This window comes from Lycorma delicatula, chromosome 12, assembly GCF_047948215.1.
Source record: "Lycorma delicatula isolate Av1 chromosome 12, ASM4794821v1, whole genome shotgun sequence".
In the NCBI taxonomy this organism is placed as follows: domain Eukaryota; kingdom Metazoa; phylum Arthropoda; class Insecta; order Hemiptera; family Fulgoridae; genus Lycorma; species Lycorma delicatula.
This window is the reverse complement of record NC_134466.1, coordinates 52002589-52023757: the sequence shown is the minus strand read 5'-3', so window position 1 is coordinate 52023757 and position 21169 is coordinate 52002589. Positions and strand designations below refer to the sequence as shown.

The 21169-nt window shown below is 31.0% G+C and overlaps 1 protein-coding gene across 4 annotated transcripts; it reads right to left on the bottom strand.

Annotated features, from left to right (window-relative positions):
• Positions 1 to 838: 838 nt before the first annotated feature.
• LOC142333200 (uncharacterized) lies at positions 839 to 12676 on the bottom strand. 4 transcript variants are annotated; one of them, XM_075380173.1, is made up of 5 exons: positions 12583 to 12676; positions 10824 to 10977; positions 10017 to 10286; positions 5250 to 5587; positions 839 to 1109 (listed from the first exon to the last, which is right to left on the bottom strand). In XM_075380173.1, exons 2-5 carry the CDS (start codon positions 10890 to 10892, stop codon positions 1052 to 1054), a joined length of 735 nt encoding a protein of 244 aa, XP_075236288.1. In that variant the 5' UTR covers positions 10893 to 10977; positions 12583 to 12676; the 3' UTR covers positions 839 to 1051. The 4 variants fall into 4 exon arrangements, with proteins under 4 accessions (XP_075236288.1, XP_075236287.1, XP_075236289.1 ...); XM_075380172.1 differs by lacking the exon at positions 12583 to 12676 and adding an exon at positions 12352 to 12537; XM_075380174.1 differs by lacking the exon at positions 10824 to 10977 and having other exon boundaries at positions 12583 to 12670.
• Between the last annotated feature and the right edge of the window lie 8493 nt (positions 12677 to 21169).

The following is a 21169-nucleotide window of genomic DNA, read 5'->3' as shown; positions in this document are numbered from 1 at the left end:
AAATAATATTAAAATTTTATAACTGTAACTTATAACTTATTTAAAAAAACAGCTAATTTTTATATTTTTAAATGAATCATCTGAACCGTCCTGTGACACACACACACACACACACACACACACACACACACACACACACACACACACACACACACACACACACACACACACACACACACACACACACACACACACACACACATTATATATATATATACACACACACGCACACACACACACACACACACACACACACACACACACACACACAATTATATATATAAATAAGTTGGTAAATTATTATATGACTACCTGCTATGCTAGTCAAGTCATACAATATCTTGCACAGCTATTTTTTACACTATTAATCATATGTAATTATTTTTATATGTAACAATTATTAATATCTTGTATTAATTATTATTTTTATTTAATTATTTAATAAAATATTAACTATATATAATATTTATGTGTTTAAGGAAAGTTTTCTCTTAATCTAATATCACCTTTATTTAATAAAGGCTAAAATAAGAAAAGAATTTGTGGTCCATAATTAAAAAAAAGAATCTTTGAAAAAATGAAACTTAAGGAGATAGTGTAAAAGAATTAAAAAAATAAATTTCACTTTTGATTGATTGGGGAGGAATGATTTTTCAAAAAAACACTTTTTTGGTTTATTTATATATGCATTGTACATAACAAATTTTCTTTAATAAAATTTTCCATAAACTTTGAATAAATGAATAAAGAAGTTAGTTAAAATAACATTTTCATTTTAAAGAGAAGAAATTGGGTATTATTTATGAGGGTAATGAGTACTCATAAATTATTTCATCAGTTTTTAAAATAATTTTATTTTATTATGTTTACACAATTTATAAAGAATTTAAATATTATTTATTAATCATAATACGTTTTTTTAATCAATATCCATTATAATTGTTTATTCATTCCATCATCTTGTATAATTTTTTATTTATTTAAGATCAAATAAGTTAGGTAATAATAATTCCTTTTTATTTTTTTCAGCATTCAGTATAATATTCAAATATTACAAGCATTCACGACTGAAAATATTCGTATCTAGTGGTATGCCATCTTTTTTGTACCTTAATAAAAAAAAACAAAAGAGCTTTTATTACACAAGAAATTTACTTACACTAATTTGTCTTAAACTGAAAAAAAACCTCTTTATACTTTGTCTGATTTCCTGGTCAATATATTTTTGTTAAAAATGACTTAGAGAAGTGCAGTAAGGTTGTTTTACACACAATTCTAAACGGGTTATTGCATGGTAGCCTCTCACTAGAAGCTAATGTTCTAGATGTTACGCAAACTAAGAAAGCATCGACAAATAAATGGCAAATAAAGGGTTTCGCAGACAGTTAAGTATAGTGTTTATGGTTACGGCAGATAATGTATCATGTAGGACACATCCTTGTCGTATTCCATTTTCAACTGTGAAACTTTGGGATATTATCGTTACAACTCGAACTCAAAAGGACCGACTGGTGAAGAAACCTCTGATGATTGCGAGAAGATTTCCTTCTATACCCCTTCATAGAGTTTATTTATGTTTCTTCTTTACCAAGCCGTGTCGTATCCCTTTTACATATCAAAAATACCGCAACCAGACGTTGTTGAAGTAGGAAAAAGTTTTGATTACTAGATTCCAGGCTCACTACTTGATCGATAGCCGATCTACCTTACCGGAAACCACATTGTTCGGGGGCAATTAAGGCATTCCTCTCAAGTTACCACACTAGACAACGTTTAATTATATGTTCCATAAAATTGCATGTCAATCAAGGATATAGGACGATAGCTGGAAGGGCCTGATTTATCATAACCAGGTTTCAGTTCGGGGATGACCAACGCTTCTGACCAAGAATCTGGAAACAGCTGTTCAGAGAATATCTTATTGTAAATAGACAAAAGATGCCGTAATGTACTATTTGGGAGGTGAGATAACATACTGAATCTGAATTATCATTTCCAGGTGAAGAACACCTCGACCTCTGCCCTCAGTGTAGTTGTCACATCTTTCGCAAACGTATCCGGGATAGGACACATCATCCTGTGGACGGAGGTGAGTCTCCTGCCGAGACAATTTCGAAGGATTTTCTTTCTTTAGTAGAATTTTAATATTCTCACGGCGAGAACGGATACCGCAAACATTCCACTGATTGATATTTTTAGCCAACAGAAAAACGTTTTTCTTGTTATATATTAAATTTCTGTGTGCAACGTATTTGTCGAATACTATGCGGTGTTTGTTTTTTGGGTTTAAAACTTTCAGGAAGGCACTTATCCGCCACCATATCCTCGAAGAGACCTTGAGATGGCTTGGGAATTTAGATGCCTGGGAGACCGTAGATACTGTACTTGGCGATGGCTTATGGTAGACCCCTTCAATGGGATCTTAGTAATTTGCAGCAGTGTTAGTGTAGCTGGAGTTTTATTTGGCGGTATACTAGCTGAAGTTGATTTCGGTACACCGTTTTCGGTCTGTTTACCAAAACTATCCTGTTTCTTACTCAACGCTGCAATAGCAGAAGTGAGGTACCTGGTCTGATAAAGCCTGCACAAATTTTGTTAGTTCTTTGCACGATGCGTACTTGTGATTCTTTGGCGCATTGTTAGAAAGAGTCTGTACAAATCTAACATCGGTTGTTACAAGATTTCAAATGTTGAAGGATTTTTATATTCCCTGCGAGCCACAGGAAAATACACTTTCTGTTCTGTACAAATCCTTAATGTAGCTTGTTCCTCTTTATAAACAGGGCATTCTCGAGATCTCGCCGAATATGAACATTTAAATTTAATACATTTTTTACCTTCTGTACATCCGCTACCGTCATGGTCTGTAAGGCTACAACGAGCACAAACGTGCTTCTTGGTGCAACTAATTTTATTGTGCCCTAAACCCTAATACTGAAAGCGGCGGGTGAGGTATTTGTGGTCGCAGACGGTCAGAAAGGTAGCCACAATTCTTATTCTGTCAGGGAGAGTTGGAGCAGAAAAAATTAAGATAAGTGAGTATATTGGCATATCAATATCATTCTCCTTCCTCGCGATAATCTGTGCAAAATTGACGGGTTGCGGTGGGAGCTCTTCTGGTATTTCAATATCAGCCAAGATGTGGCGGCTCGCGTATGTTCACTGTGGAACTGCAGCAATCACGATTTCCACTTGATATTATCGATAACGTTTAATATAATAAGTCCATCTTTCTTTAATTCTCTCTTTATAATTGTACAATATATAAACCTTAAGCTTAATGTCAGTAGCCATTTCCAGTTTATGAAGAAGATACAAAAATCTTTGTATGGCACTGTGCGCTTCACAATTCCAGCGGGATGGTATTTTACTGTTTTCCTCAATGCGCACATAGGAAGCTGCACGCGAGGTTGGGAGGGAGAGAGAGAACTGTCGCTCCCGTACTGCCGACTCTGGTGTGCTAGTGTGAGTTAGTTCTTTCTTTACTCCACATGTGTTTTTAAGCGGACATTTTATTAAGTTATTATCTAATAATATTAAAAAATATTATCTGTATTAAAAGCCGTGTACCACATTCCTGAACGTGATAAAGTGTAGAATTAGATTATTATTCTGCCTCCAGCTATTCTATCTGATACATTTTTTTTCGGTTCTTTTATTTTACAGAAAAATTTAACCGTGGCCTTAAAAACGCCCGGAAATAATTTTGTGGAGCAGCACCCCCACTAATTTTAGCTATGAGCCGTCACTGCGGCGAAGTCACGGTTAAAGATCACTCTTTTCTCGGAGTTTAGCTTGTAATCTGGCTCCATTATTACTTTCTCTTTTCCTGCGTACCTATCAGTTTCGTGTTTACGGCTCTGTTCATCATTATTCACCTCAATCAACAGAGCGCCACTTCTAAGTTTTTTTTTATTGATTTTGGTGAGCCAAACGCTGTTAGTATGCATTTATTCATCAAAAAGGGGAAAAACTTAGTGAAAAATTTACTCACTTCCTTGCGTTTCACTATTAGAAATCTTACAAGGATACCTTTTTTCCTTTTTAGCCTCCGTAACCACCATAAGGTATATCTTTACAGTTTGATATGTATGAATGTAAATTAAATGTAGTGTTGAGCAGTCTCAGATCAACCATTCCTTAGATGTGTGGTTAATTGATATCCAACCACCAAAAACACCGGTAACGTCGATCTAGTATTCAAATCCGTATAAAAGTAACTGAATTTACTAGGATTTGAACTTAGAACTCGACTTTGAAAGCTGATTAGCCATAATAAGTTAACCAATAGACCAGCCCGGTGGGCTTGCCTGGGATAACTTTTTTATATTTTTTTAAATCTCCGGGATTAAGTATTGCTTCAGATGATGAGATGAATAATTTGTAGCGTGTGTGAAAAAGCGATGCCTGACCGGGATTCGAACCAGAGATTTCCGGATGAAATGCCGAGACGCTACCACTTGCCCGTGTCTCCATAAACTGGAGGATGACTACTGACACTAAGCTTAAGGATTATATATTTTAAAAGTATAACCAAAGAATTAAAGAAAAAAGGACTCATTATATTGAAGGTTATCGATAATATCAAGTGAAAATAGGTGGTACTGCAGTTCGAAGTGTCTATACGCGAGCTGCCACGGTCTGTTATGCAGTTCACTGCGAGCTTTTTACATCTTTTTTTATACATAATTTTTCTTATCGTTTAACAATAAAAAAGGCATCTAGTATTAGATTTTAGATAAATTCTTTCTGTGCTATTTTTGGAGCGTGATAATGTTTTTCAGTATATTTCAGTAATAGATAACTTAGATTTTTATTTATTCATGTCGGTTAAGGTAGCTATTGAAACAAAATTTACTGTAACCAACATGTGTTATGATTTCCTAAATTTATCTTCAGAGTCCAACGGTAATTTATGCTTTATTCAGTTCTGCTTATGGTTCAAATCCTTGTAAAAGCAGTTTTATATCGATTTAAATAATCTGATCATGGATACTGGTGTTCTTTGGTGGTTGGGTTTCACTTAATCACACATCTCAGGAATGGTTGACCTGAGACTGTACAAGACTACACTCCATTTACATTCATACATATCATCCTTTGAAGAAATAGCTTACGGTTGTTCCAGAGGCTAAACAGAAAAAGAGAGATCTGATTATTTTAATGTACTTTAGTTTACCTAAATATTTCACCTCATTGTATTACGGATTTAAACAGTGGGAAATATTAATAAAAATCATTAAACTTACTTGTAATATAAAGTGATAACTTTTTTGCAGTCGCAACCTTTTGCTGTTGGATTACTTTGGAACCACTTATAATAATTATTTTCAAAGGCATATCGAACAGTAAGGCTACCCATAATGTCTTTCATGCATAATTTTGGTTCGAAATTTTTCATGTATAATACTTTTGTATAAGACACTTCAATAGTAACTGTAGGTAATGACATTATCAACTTCTTATCGTTGATTAATTGAAAAAGATATGTTACGTTGAGCATATCCCAACATTTTTTAGCCAAATCAGACATTATATCAAGGCATTCACTCCAATCCAAGTCTTGTTTGAGGCACATAATAGCATACTATAAAGATGACACCAAAAATTATACATAAAATTTATTTTCTAAAACCAATAATAAAAAAAAAATCACAGCTATCTTATATTTACGCAGGTAAATGATTACTGTACGAGATAATTATTGTCATACAGTTTAATTGCTTAGTTAAAGAACCTTAAAAAGAATTACTGGTTGCCTAAATAATTAAGTGAGCAAAATTATTTATACCTTGCATGTAATTTATTTAAATTGAAAAATATATTATTTTAATGTTTTATAACCCGCTTAATAATAAATTCTTACTAGTAAAGATTTGTTACATTGTTCAAAACTTTAGATAGGTTAAGTTTAAGATCCTAATAAAAGTCGAGACATGTTACACGTTTCGCAAATCTTGCCAGTCTAAAGAAATAAACAACAATTAGTTCGTTAATAATAATATAAAAAATAATACGAAATTATAGGTCCTTACGACTATTTACAAAATCGAAGATAAATCAGCACTTGATTTTATGTCACAACAATTAAGATAAAAAATATTTACAAAGATGTGGCATAAAATGTAAAATTACACAGCCGTTTTAAAGGTTAACCAGTCATCAGCAGACACTTAAGGAAAAATAATTAAAAGAAAATACGAAAGCAAATTATAATTATTGAACGACGCCGCTGCGCGAGCACCTCTACCGCTGCTTATTATGCCTTATGTCTCTTCTTTTATCACAGCCCAATGTTGAACAAAATTGTCGTCGAGTATTAATCGAAGTACATATCAGGTACCATTTAATGTCTGTTTTATGATAAAATTAAATTTAGTACGCAGTCGAATTCTCATTTTTATATCAATTCGATAGCCTAAAAGTGATTCGCTGACATACAGATCGACCAATTTATCTTTAGAGTTGGCCAAATGAAGAAATTAAAATTTTCCGTCGGGGACATTCAGTTTTGTTTAAAAAAATACGTTGTTTTCTCTCCCATTTAACTCTATAGGTGAGTTTTTCGTTCTGTAGCTCGGAGGAACTTCATTCAAGGTCTTTAATGATTCACGCTAAACCAACGGCTGTGCGCCCCGACACAGACTCACCCGATTTTTTTATTGTATTTTATGTAGGTATATATGGGTTTTTTATTGCATATTTTTACTGATTTTTTGTTCTTTTGCATTACGAGGATTCATGTATTGTAGCGGAAGAAGAGTTCAGTCGCAAGTAGACATTCAAAAACCTTGTTCAAGCAAAGAAACGTATTTGTGCCGTGAACTAACAAAGAAGCTAAACCCACGCTCCTTTCGTCTCCTTGATCTGAATATTCATCCTATTTTCGTGAAGATCATCGTTACATGCAATGCAGTTTAGTCAGTCAGGCTTCTACAACAACCTACTTTGTTGTTAATCTAATTGTTACACTGTGAACAAGAGTTAATTTTTTTTTTCAGTTTCGCTTTTGGCTTCATTTTTAGTAAGGTATTTTTATTTTATATTTTCATTAATGTAGCAGCGGTGATAGTAAAAGAAACAATATAAATACTGTATGAAATGAAAAGAAAAAGGAGTGTGTGTGACAAAATTCTAGATTTATTGACATCAGCTCGAGATAGAGGTAATGAATTTTGTTACTGATGAAGGTATCTCGGTAGAAAAGAAGCAAACTGTTCGTGATTTTGGATGTAGAAAAAATGAACTAACAGATTTAGTAATTTGGAAAAAGAAACTATCATACAAAATCTGTATAATGGTAGACCAAAAAATTAAAGTGATACCTATATAATGTGTTTGATAGAAAGAAATGGATCTCCTATTGACGTATGCCGTAAATCATTCTTACGTTTTCGTGTGGTTTCAAGGAAAGCTGTTTTTCGCATATCTAATCGTCTTTATGAAGGTCGAGTTCCAATAGATTTAACGGGTAAGCACGATAACCATGCACGTTATTCAAAAATTATACGACATGTATCATCTTTTTGTCTAAGATTTCTCACTATTCTATAACGCCTGTTAAATTTTTAGAATCTAGATTAATCTTTAAGAAAATGCATAGTTTCTTTTTTCTTCAACACACTGATTTACATAATGTTACGAAGTATAAATATTATTTATGATTTTTTAAAGAAAATTACGAGTAACTCTTTGGACGACCTCGGGTAGATTATCTTCCAAATATGAGAATTGAGGAATGCAAATAAAATCTACTACACTTAACGATAATGCAAACCGAGTTGCTAGTGCTCAGTTATTAGTGCATAACTGAACAGCTAGGAATTTATACGAAAAGTTTCAATATATTATTGAAATAAGCAAACATCAGCATTACGTGGTTGAGATAGTGTTTGATTTTATACATAGTCTTACTCAACCTTTTATACCAGTTCAAGAGATGTTTTATTAAAGTAAACGTTGGCATTACGTCTCCTGTATCTAAAGTTTTACTAATGGGAAAGCTGTATTTTAAATTTATCATGGAGAAAGAGTTAACAAGGGTCCCAAATGATGTGTGTTCTTTCATTAATGATTTTATTAACAAGTACGAGTATATATCTCCTGAACTAAAAGTACTCCATATTTTTAGTGATAGGATCGCCGGCCAGAATAAAAATCATACATTTTCATGACTTTTGTTATATCTGACTATGACAGGTCAGCGTAGGTGATCCATCAATATTATCGTGTATATGGTCACAGCTTGTTACGTGCTCCCGTAATTTTGCGACAGTGGAAAGAATTGTACGCTTATTTGACAGGCATATTCTCCCCTACAATATAATGACATCATAAAAACTTAGTCTACTTTTTATATTATATCAGTGGAAAATATTAATATTATTGACCGTAAAGAATGAATGCCTAAGTTTTTCAAGAAAACTACAAAAGCATAACGTTTCAAATTAGCGCAACTAATATACTGACAAGATCAAAGAAGTTATCCTTAATTTAACGTACTTCCTAACTTTGCCGGTTGATGAAATTTTGACAGTTATTAACGTCGGAGACAATACATTATTCAACCATTGCTTTTTCAAATATCCCCTCGAAGGGCGTAAATTAAGTGTGGAAATTAGAGGTGCGGGTGTAACAAATTGCAAAATCTGCAAAACGGCTATGCGGGGTTTTTGTCCCCATTTTTCCTTTCCCCTTCCACTATTTTACTTTTCCCATTTTCATTTTACCATATTCCCTTTCCCTCTCCTCCGTTTCCCTCTTACCTTTACCCTTTTGCACCCTTTCATCCCCCTTCCCTTTCTTTCATTGCTCTTTCTCTTATTTCCTTTTCCTCCTTCCTCTTAACCACCCTTTCTTCTTTTTCCTTTCTATTTCCTTTTCCCGTTTTTACTTTTACCCGTTTTCCCCTTTTTTCTTTTTTTCCGATTTTTTTCTCTTTCCCTTTTTCGATTTTTCCCTTTCTCTCTTTTTCCCCGCGCCTAAATCAGTCCAGTAGTTTTTTAGTATATAACGGACACAAATATCGGAAACAGTGAAATGGAATCGTAAAATATTTAATATAGCGTGTGTTGCATTTACGTCCGCCAGATAGCGTTGTTTTTTTAAAAAAAGGATGTCTTTACCTGTCAGAGGTGTGACATCTTAGGTTATAAATAGTAGGTATATAAAAACACGCGCGTACTCGAATGCAACGTTGTCAAAATTCCAAAGCAATCGGTCAAGAACTTTCGGAGATTTAAGATTTTGAACAAACGAACATTTACAGTTTTATTTGCATATATTTTTTTGAAATGTATATATATATTATCTTTTACATACATATTTTAATTTTAAATTTTATTCAGTTTGAAAATCATACCGATAAAATTTAAGCTTTTGATGTTAACGTAATTCATTAAGAAGTTAACTGCCACCGAGTAGTAAAAGGGAAAAGATATGATTTTAGGTAAATAAATTAATTTTAAATTCTATATTTCATCCAATTATAGGTAAAAGTTTCTATTCTGTTCTCTTAGACCTGCAAAGGGACGATTGTAAGTTTTCATGTAAAACGATCCTTTGCGGCTGTATTTAATATTTTCTGGATTTTTGGCATGATACCCGGAGAGAATGAATTTTCCTTTTTCATCTTACTAATTCAATTAATTTTTTTAAATTTTAAAACTAACATTGGTTCATTTCTTATAATCTGTGGTGAGGAAAGAAATATTACGTTCACAATTTATCCTCTTTTTTGTATATAAATTTTTTATGAACTTAAAAAAAATATATTTATACGTAATTTATTTTAAGTTTGATTTACGTTTCTGTTGGGATTGCAATATTTTCTAATGATAATGTTTTTTTAAATTTTTAGATATATTATTTATTAACACGTTACTATTAAATTGATTTTTTTTAAATAATTTTTTGATGGTTTTTAAAGATGTTTTAAAAAACGTTTTTTGTGAAATTTAAAAAACATGACAAAAACCGTTTTTCGCCCTTGACACATTGAAAAGAATTTTAATTACCGATTCAATATCTTGTACGTTTTCTCCAACAATTTGTAAGTATTTGGCAGCTTTTTTTTTGCATGAAGAGAACAAATGTAAATGAAATTTAAATATTGATTTCGTTTCATACTTGTTACAAAATTTTTGACTGTGAAATTCAATATCTTTGTCTACAAAATACCCTTTAGTTCTCCATTGAGATATTGGATTTCCTTTTCTGTATTGCATACATTTTTGAGACAATACTTCAGTGAATATAATAAGTGTTACAATGAATATCCATTTTCTCTGTAACAAAAATCATTTTACAAAAATATTAATTGTAAACTGAATTTTATATACGTATATATATATATATATATATATATATATATATATACTAAAAAAAAATATATATATATTATGTTGCTAGTGTTTGTAGGAGTGGCGGCTGGTAGCTGAAATTAGTGGGGGTGCTGCTCTAGAAAATTATTTTCTGGGCCTTTTCAAAACCGTGTTTAAGGTTTTCTGTAAAATAAAAAAAAACGAAAAACAAAATGAATCAAATAGAGTAGCTGGAAGCAGGATAATAATAATCTATTCTACACTTAAAATTACATTAACCAAAAGAATGTGGTCCACAATTTTTAAGCACATTGTGGTTAAAAGCCGTCGTATTCGGTCAAACCGAATAAATAATAAAATATCAATGCAGATAATATTTTTTAGTATTATTAGATAAAAACTTAATAAATTGTCCGCTTAAAAACACTATAGTCCAACGGTGGCTTAATTTAACTTTATATGCACACAAAAACAAATACATAATTACTTTTTACTAATTACCTTTTCTCTCTCCCTTCCAGCGTATTTTTGAACAGATTTGGCAATCAAAGAGCCCTTGCTTTCCGCCATCTTCTGATTTTTATGAAAATGCCATTTTTTTTTTTTTTAATGAAAAAACAACTAAACCGCTTTCATATTCCTTCCACCGAATAAACTAGAAAAGAGAACGAACGAATAACGTTACATACACACGCCAAGTAAAAAAAAACTACCTTCCACCAGCACGCCAGGTCGGCACTCCCGGAGCGCGACAGTTCTCTCTCTCTCTCTCTCTCTCTCTCCTTTGCAGCTTCGCGTGCAGCTTCCTATGTGCGCATTCGCACAACAGCCAAACACCACGCCGATGGAACTGTGAAGCTCACAGTTCCAAACAAATATTTTTGTATCTTTTCATAAACTGTGGGTGGCTACTGACATGAAGCTTAAGGATTGTATATTGTACAAGTATAAAGAAAGAATTAAAGAAAAAAGGATATATATTAATTTTATCGATAATATGAATTGGAAATAGCCGGTGCTGAAGTTCCACAGTGCCTACACGCGAGCCGCCACTGGTCTATAATAGTATTTTAGTTTGTGTAAAGATATATTCTATATTAAATTTCATATATTAGGATTTTTGGCGTAAAATATTACAGAAACATTGTTTACTAAAATCGAAGAAACATTCCTTCTGCTGTATCTGTTTGTTTGCTGTCATAGTTATACTTTCTCCTTCAAAGTTTCTTTAAATTTTTAAAAAATTAAAAAACAAATTGTTTGGTACAACAGACCATTGGAATAGGACGGTCATAAACGTTTTATAGCGGTTTAAGGTCTACTGATGTAGAAAATATTGATGCAAAATACTCCCATAAACTTCTTTTCTAAAGTAAGATGTAATTAAAAAAATAAATATATATAAAATAATTTTTTGTAGATGGATGATGTTTCGTGAATTTTGACATTGTTAAAAAAACTTCAATTTTTCTAAGAAAACTTTTTTTTTTAAAGTGCCCCAGTAAAAATTTACATATTATTTCAGCCGAAATTTTGGCTCTCTTTTTTCAATTTTTACAAAAATTTAATACAATCTTTCCCCCGAAGATAGTACCTGTCCATCAAGTTTGAAGAAAATCGGTCAACGGGGTCCAGAGTTATATACAAAATACAGGCAAACATGTGTAACTACGTACATACATATATACACACGAACGTCAGTCTAAGAAAGTAAATTTTTTGAACTTGGAATCGTTGAAGTAACAAATGTTTTTCTTAGTCTATTTAAAATTTATTTATATAATCTTTTGTCACAAAAATTTATTTTGAATCTACCTGCAGCAATTAAAAGTTTTTCATACATCTATATCGTTTTTGATGAAGTACTTTGTTTCGGTTTTCCATCAGAAATCATATGAAAATAAAAAATCATATAAATCTCTGTGTTTTTCAAATAAAACTTTGAATAATACAATAATATTTATTCAAAACATTACGTTTGATGTTTATTTATTAATTAAAGTTTCTCTATTAAACTACAAACACTTACTTTTCTACTTCTTATGTACTATTAATATATTAAAAATATTATAGACACATTTTGTTATTTGTATAAATTAGTTTGAAAAGTTTTTCAGCAGGCCGTGATGATTTTATGGAAAAAATAAAAATATTATACGTAGATTTATAATATATAATGTATGTTTTACAAGCCGGTTAATTTTTATATGAAAAGTCATAAAACAATAAATATATACATATATATCTGTATAATATATACCTGTTTTTGTAACATATTTGATTCGTAGAATCGTTGTAAGTAGATTTAATTGGAGAATGAGTTGCAGTATTGCAAATGCAGTTTAACATTTTTTATATTAACTTTAAATAACTTTTATAATGAGATTTATTTATGTTTTATCATTTTTAATCTTTGGTAATGTAAATATATATATATATATATATTCATATCATTCTTTAACATTACCAGTACAATAATAATGAAATGTTATGATTAATAATTTAAATAAACTTATTAAAAAAAGTTATTTTTATAATATATAGGGAAATAAACACTAATTAAAAATGCCCACCCACCCACACCCACAACCCACCCAAACCCACACACACACACACACATATATATATATATATATATATATATATATATATATACAGTGAGTGAGAAAGACAGGGTAAGAGAGAGATTGATGGACGTCGTGATCGTGCTTCCGTCAGCGATGAATTTCGTGAAGATTGATCAAATTTGGTTGTTTTTCAATAAAACATCCATGATGTGCGTAACATAAATTGAAGAAGATTGACATGTCATACCATTTGATAGCGGCATCATTAGGCATATAGAAGACCATTGTACATTCGATTTTGCATGAACATTTAGCTGTGAAAAAGATTTTTTCTCGATAATTCCGCATAATTTGACCAAAACTCAAAAAACAGGCTTGTATCAATCGGTATAAGGAAGTGCTCAAAAGATTCGACCGTGGATATGCAAAATCCGTATCCAACATCGTAACAGGAGACTAAACTTGGATATATTCGTACGAGCCTGAAATTAAACAACAATCAACAGGTCATGATGAACAGAATCCAACAAAAGTGGTTCGTTCGCGATGCACTTCCAAGAATATGATCGCTTTTTTCTCTTTTATATTGAACATGTAGCAACCACTGCTTTAGAGGATTTTTTAATTTATATGCATGGCATTCCTCCCGCCACCATTCCATTCGGTCGCCCTAAAGCATAAGACCGAACGTCTATGACATTCAATAATTCAATTTATCACGTCAAGACAGCAATTCGCTGCCACGCCTAGGTCACTGAATGCCAGCAAGTACCTGTCCACCAATATTAAAGCGCTTTGAGCTTTAATTGGCTGATGGTGAGCCATAACTCTCGGGTAGCTTCGTACAGCAGCGAGGTAGGAGTCTTTCCCTTAAATAAACTACTGATGCCGGTTGAACAAAGCAACTGCATCAAGGAACATTCTCTCGGTCCGACAATGCGGCTCACGCCACACTGACTCGCCGCTTATGAGTGGCCAATTTTCCCCTTGACCTCTAAGTTCCAAGCTGGCTTGAGTTCTGCCCCCCCTCCCCACCGTAAAAGAGCTGGAGCGTCGAACATCATATGTTCGTTCGACTGGACCTCCCCTTTAGAGGATCTATTAGGATGCTTTAGAGGATCGAAGAACCGTTAATGCTGAATGATGATGTACAACAATTTCTTTGCCAGAAGTCACCAATGAAATCAGGAAAAATAACCGAAAACGTCGCATCATTCTTCATGAAAATGCCAGCTCTCACACAGAACATCAAACAATTGATTATTATTTGACGGAGAAAAGCAATGAATTAATGTTACATTGCCCGTATTCTCCTGAATTATCTCCTAACGAATTCTTTTTCTTTCCGAATTTCAAACAAAAAATGCGTGGACAGCGATTTTTCATCTCAAGAATCTGTTCCAAAACTATGTTTTTGAGGTACCGACTTCAGAATGGAAAAAATGTTTCAGGAATTGGTTCAAACGCATGCAAAAATGTATAAATTTTAAAAGCGAATATTTTGAGGAACAATAAAACGATTTGAACGAAAAAACAAATTTTTTTATTGTTTTTTTGTAAAAACGGAAAATCCGGCCCTCTTATACCCCACAAATCTAATCTTAACATCGATGGGTAAAAAATAGAAAACTGTTCGTCTGTTTGGGCAAAGTCCTTCTAACAATAACGCCGGAGATGATAATCAATATTCAAGTCCTAGTAAAGCCAGTTATTTTTCTTTGCCGGTTTTCTTTCGTGGTTGGGTTTCAATTAACCACACATCTCATGAATGGTCGAACTGAGACTCTACAAGACTACATTACATTTACACTCATACATATCAAACTCATTCATTCTCTGAAGTATTATCTATAAAGTAATTACTGGAGGCTAAACAGGAAAAAGAAAGAAAGAAACTGATCAATAAAAATGTATTAATGTAATTTCTGACAAAAGTCTGTTAGTTAACATTAATTTCAATAATTTTATATGAAAAAAAATAGGTTTATTCAAATGTAAAAAAATATTTTCCTACTTATCACATTCAATTCTTCAACTCTGTTTCTTAAAATTGAATTCAGTAATAACTTATGAATAATTTTTTTAACATTAATGAAAATTTTAAAGCACAAAGAACATGCTTCAGGTGATTTATTCTACGGTTTATTCATTGATTAAAATAATGAATAATGTTTATTTGTCGATGCAGTTTTGTTTTCCAAATATAAACAGGGAAACTGAGAGTTTCTAGATTCATGTTTATATGAACTCATTTTTAGTAGAATATCAAAATGTCATCATAATCTTAAGTGGCCCTTTGCACCATAACCCACTGGGTTGGTCTAGTGGTTAACGCATCTTCCCAAATCAGCTGATTAGATCGTGGATACCGGTGTTCTTTGGTGGTTGGGTTTCAATTAACCACACATCTCAGGTATGGTCGAACTGAGAATGTACAAGACTACACTTCATTTACACTCATACATATCATCCTCATTCATCCTTTGAAGAATTATCTAAACGGTAGTTACCGGAGGCTAAACGGGAAAAAGAAAAGAAAGGCCCTCTGCACCATATCCATCTTCATCTTTTTTTTATTTCTAACTAAATGTATTTAAGTTGCAATCCTTTTAAATTAAGTTTAATGTTTTCACTTTTCTGGCTGCCTTTTTCCCATCTTCTACTGATCTTTCTGACACTGTTTTATATTAGTCCTGGTCTCATGATGTATCCTAAATAATCAGCTCTTTTGTATTTATTTATCTTCTGTTCTTCTTCGCTGTCTTTCGAACATCACTTTTTACTTTGTGTATCCATTTAAGCTTTTCCAGCCTGCTTGTGTATACATTTAAAAAATTGTAGTCTTTCTTTTTCCCATTTTCTTAATTTCCTTGTTTCCTATTCATACAGAAGCACACTTCAAACATAATATTTCGCAAGCATAACTTAGGTTTTCCTCTAGCATAACTCCCTACTAAACAATAACCGCTATTAAATGCTTTTGTTGTTCTTGTTTTGTTTCCTTTTAGATTTTATAACCTTCTATTAAGATTGTACTTAAACATATATAATGTTTCATTTTTTCAATTCTTCCTTTTTTGTACAGGCCCGTATTTGGATTATTGCTTATCCTCAGTATTTTTGTATTCTTAACATTCAATTTTATACCATTCTGTCGTAATGTGTTCAGATTTTAAAATCATCTTTTAATCACCCTTCCTTCATCTCCTAAAAATATTATGCAATTTGTGTACCTTATATTCTCCTGTTGAATTATTCTTCCTTCTGTGGTGATTCCTTCATTTTCTTTCAGTCTATTCTTTGGCATCTGAAAATTTCCATTAGTTTCTCTCATCTGATACATTAAAGTGCCTTTTCCATATTACAAAACATTCTCTCCTTTAACTTTTTTCTATATACCTCTTATCTATAATACTTATTATTCAAACTGCATCTATTGTACTCCCACCCATCTTCTTTTAATCACATTTTTAATCACTATTAAAAAGAAGAATAATAATTTTCCACAAATATTAAAATAATTTTTCTATACTGTAATATATGAACAGTTAAGTAAATTATAAAATAGTAAAAAAAAAATCCCTTTCGGCACGCTGGAAGGCAGAGGTAGATTTCATCAGTGCTAAATAGGGGATAAAAATGATTTCCTCCTTAAAGTTAAGAAAAACTTCAAATTTACACAATATGACAATGGTAGCTTGTGAAAAAAAGTTTGACATGTTTAGCATACGACAAGTCCCATCTTGCAATTCCAGCAATATTTTGGTCATCCCTTGCCGTAAGGGTTGGTCATATCAAAAATTGTTTCACATAATAGTAATAGGTTATGTTTAGAGGACTAACGACCACTTTAAATCGATTCGATACAGTGCCTATTAAGGGAGATATGATTTTTGTCTTCAAAATTTAATTTTTTCAATCCCTTGGGCCAGTGGTTACTGATATCAAAAAAAAAATATTTATATAAGTTTTAGGCCCTTATCCAAAGAGTAGTAGGAACATTAAACGAATTCGATATTTTAATTAATAAGAAAGTTATAGCAATATTTTTTTTTTAAAAAGCTCCATCATTTCCACCTCCATGGTCCGATTTTGGCCGTTAACGAAGTTGACCGAGATTTTGGGACGAGTTATTTTTAAGGAATAATTTGGAAGTGATTGGCACAAAATTATGGCAGTTAAAATTATATATTGACGCAAAATATTTAATATTATATTGAGTGATTGACACAATATATATATATAAACTTTTGTGATGATGGTGGTTTTGGCATCTGGGGAATGTGAAACACAAATATATGTCAAAATTTTCCGGAAATCGAATCATGGTACCCATTGCAATAGGTAGCTTTCTAATGAAATGTACCTAATAATTTTCAACTGATTTCTAATGTAAAATGATTCTGTTAAATTATTTTTTATTCTTTATTCCTTATGTGTACATAGCAATCTGTTCAACTTATGAATAATAAGCAAAAAATTTTAGGAAATGTTTTACAAATGAAAATAAAGAAAAAGTTTTGGATAATATATTATATATATATATATATATATATATATATATATGCAATACATACAAATATATTTTTCTCTGCCCTGTTTCGGTCTATTGTGTTTGTAATAAAAGACAAATTCTTCAACTGTTCTTCATGTTCCATTGATGTTACTTATTTACTGTTACTTTACTTTTGTCACAGTTTTAAATTTTCTACAATTTTTGTTGTAGATGTAATTTACTGGCGATTTAACAGAAAATAATAATAATATTAATAATTATTATTATCACGTGGGTTCTACTCTGTATGCTTAGTCCATGCTTTCTGACTACTTGACTTTCACATCTTTCCATTATCACACCATTCCAATTTCAAATTATTATTTTACAACAATCTTTACCTACGTACCAATTTCATAACTGTTTCTATCTGTTCATAAATTAATTTTCAACAGCTTTACCTTTGCGTTTATCTTTTGACGTGCCCACTCATACCAAAACAATTTTTTAATTCAATCCTATCTTGACAGCGATCCAATATCTTCCTGTTATGAGTAAAAATCACCTTTTTACACACTTAATTATTTGTTTGTTTACAATTATCGCAATGTAAGATGTAAGTTTTCCAATTTTTATTTCCTGAACGGTACATACTAAATCATTAACTTCACCTTTTCCTTTCCATCTCTCTTCTCTTCAATTTATATATATATATATATATATGCATACAATTTATATATAAGTGAGTTTCATAATGTTTGGATACGTTGAATACCCACCGGGTTGGTCTAGTGGTGAATGCATCTTCCCAAATCAGCTGATTTGGAAGTCGAGAGTTCCAGCGTTCAAGTACTAGTTAGTATTAGTTAGTTCAAGTACTAGTCAGTTATTTTTATACGGATTTGAATTTTAGATTGTGGATACCTGTGTTTTTTGGTGGTTGGGTTTCAATTAACCACACATCTCAGGAATAGTCAAACTGAGACTGTGTAAGACTACATTTCATTTACACTCTTACTTGTCATCCTCATTCATCCTCTGAAGTAACACCTAAACGGTGATTGCCGGAGGCTAAAAGGAGAAAGTAAGTAAGGGTATGTTGATTATATGTGATCCTTTTATGTGTAAATGTACAGTGTCAGTGTTATCTGTCTGGTGTTTTCTTATTTTTGTACTCTAGGATGGTTTATAAATGTTGACTTTATGTTACTATAGAGGGCTTTTAATTGTTTATTGAATCTTAGTTTGAAGTTACTCCTATTTGAACAATGTAGAATACTATAAATGTTTAAGTTCATATTCATATCTGCCTTTTATAAATGTAATGAGCTAATTATAAGGGGCACTTTTTTGTTCAGTAATTATGTTCTGTGTGCAAATTATGTTTTATTTTGATCTAAATGTCACATTACAGTCAGAGTTTTAAAAATGTATGCTATTTTCTAATTAATTATTTATATTTTATTTATGTAATTTATATTTTATATTTTTTAATCATATTTAATAGATTTTTGTTCAATTTATTGTTTGAAAAATTTGTAATTTTAAATATAGTATAGATAAAAGTTGTTATCACCATTAAACACAACTGCAATCAGTATCCACAAAAATTATTGACATCTTTCTTAACTATAATTCAGTTTTAAAAAAAAACCTTGCAAAAATTTTCATTATTATTTCAGACAGAAACAGAATTAGTTTAAATAATGTTTTCAAGATTTAAACTCAGAAGTTGGTCCTTATTTGTTAGGTTAATGAGTACTCATAAATTGTTTCATTAGTTTTTAAAATAAAATTTTTTTAATTTAAAAATAAAATCAGTGGATTTACTGTGTTTACTTAATTTATAACTAATTTAAATATTATTAATTAATTTTAACATGATTTTTTTATCAATATCCATTATAATTTTTTATTCATTCCATCATCTTGCATACTTTTCTTTATTTAAGATCAAAGAAGTTAGGTAATAATAATAATAATAATTTTTATTTTTTTATTTTTCAGGTAGTTCAATATTATATTCAAGTATTACCATGTTATTGCATTCATGATCTAAAATATTCGTCGCTGGAAGGTTTTCATTTTTGTACCAAAATAACAACAAAAAAAATGTTGTGTTACACAATAAATTTACTTACACTTATTTGTTATAAATTAAAAAAAAAACCATTTATTCTTTTATCTGATTTATTGGTTAATGTATTTTTTGTAAAATATAATGTATAGAAATGCAGTAATGTTCACTTAAAACTGTTCAGTAGTGGAGCCTTAGATCGTGGATACCGATGTTCTTTGGTGGTTGGGTTTCAATTAACCACACATCTCAGGAATGGTCGAACTGAGAATGTACAAGACTGCACTTCATTTACACTCATACACATCATCCTCTGAAGTATTATCTAAACGGTAGTTACCAGAGGCTAAACAGGAAAAAAGAAAAGAAAGTAGTGGAGCCTTGCTTACATTTATTTCATGTAATAGTGCGGAATAGAACTCTAAAATGTTATTCTTTTAAATTGCTTTCCTTACTTGAATAAAATTTTCCACAAATAAATAAAGTTACTGAAATGTTATTTTCAGTTCCTTTCTGTTCCATGCTAATATTTTAACTTCAATGTACTTAATACATCCTACGAACTGAATTTTATATTTCCGAACTGAATTATTTATTATATTCAAATCATTGTCTTCCGGTACAGAATTTACTTTCTGTTTGCCCCTATATTGTCAAATTAATTAAACATAGATGTCATAATGCATTATTAAAAGACCTAATTTGTCACTTCACAAGATCTTTCAAAATTCTTTTCCTCTTTTATTTTCCTTAATCCCTAGAATTTATTGGCTGACCTAACTTTTAAGATCCTCCTGCAATACTAAATTTCAAAGACCTGTACTTTTCCTTTCATTCATATTTCACTATAAAGAAATGCACTCTACATAATGTTTTCAAAAATTTATGTAGCAAACGTTTTTGTTTGGTGAAAGCGCTTCTTGCCTAAGCCATTCTGCTTTTGATTTTTACATTATTTCATTTATTTGTTGTAATTTTACAATTTAATTTTTTTATATTATTTTTTTTATAATTTCTTACAATCCTCATTTCTGTTACAATCTGATATTTTTGTCCTTTATTTATTTCCAAACTGAATTGCTGTGTAATGAGAAATCCATTGCTTTTGATTCTGATTTTAATTTCTTTGAATTTAAATTGCTTCTGTATACCAACTGAAAAGCATTAGGGTCAGGTTGCATCCTTTTCTCAAAACTTTCTGAATCTGATCTAACCATTTTTGAATCTTCTTCTTTAATTGATGCTGTTAGATTCTTGTATTTTTTACATATTTATTTATGTATAATCTTTATGTAATTTATTATTAGATTTTAAATAAATTTCTTGTGAACTATTCTTGAAGTATAATGTTGTCTTGTAATACATCTCAAAATCAGTTAGCTTATTTCTTTATAAGTTTGTCATTTTGTTCATGTCAATTAAGATTCCTATTGAATAAATTCACTTTAACCAACTGTTATTTCAATTTTTAGAATTTATATCCAGAGTCAAATGGTATTTTATGCTTTACTCAATTTTGCTTATTTTAATGAACTTTAGTTTACCTAATTATTTCACCTCATTGTATTTCGGATTTAAATACTGGGAAATATTAATAATAATCATTGAACTTACCTGTGATATAAAGTGAAAACTTTTTTGTACTTGCAACTATTTGCTTTTGGATTATTTTTTAACCAATTATAATAAAAATTTTCAAAAGCATACC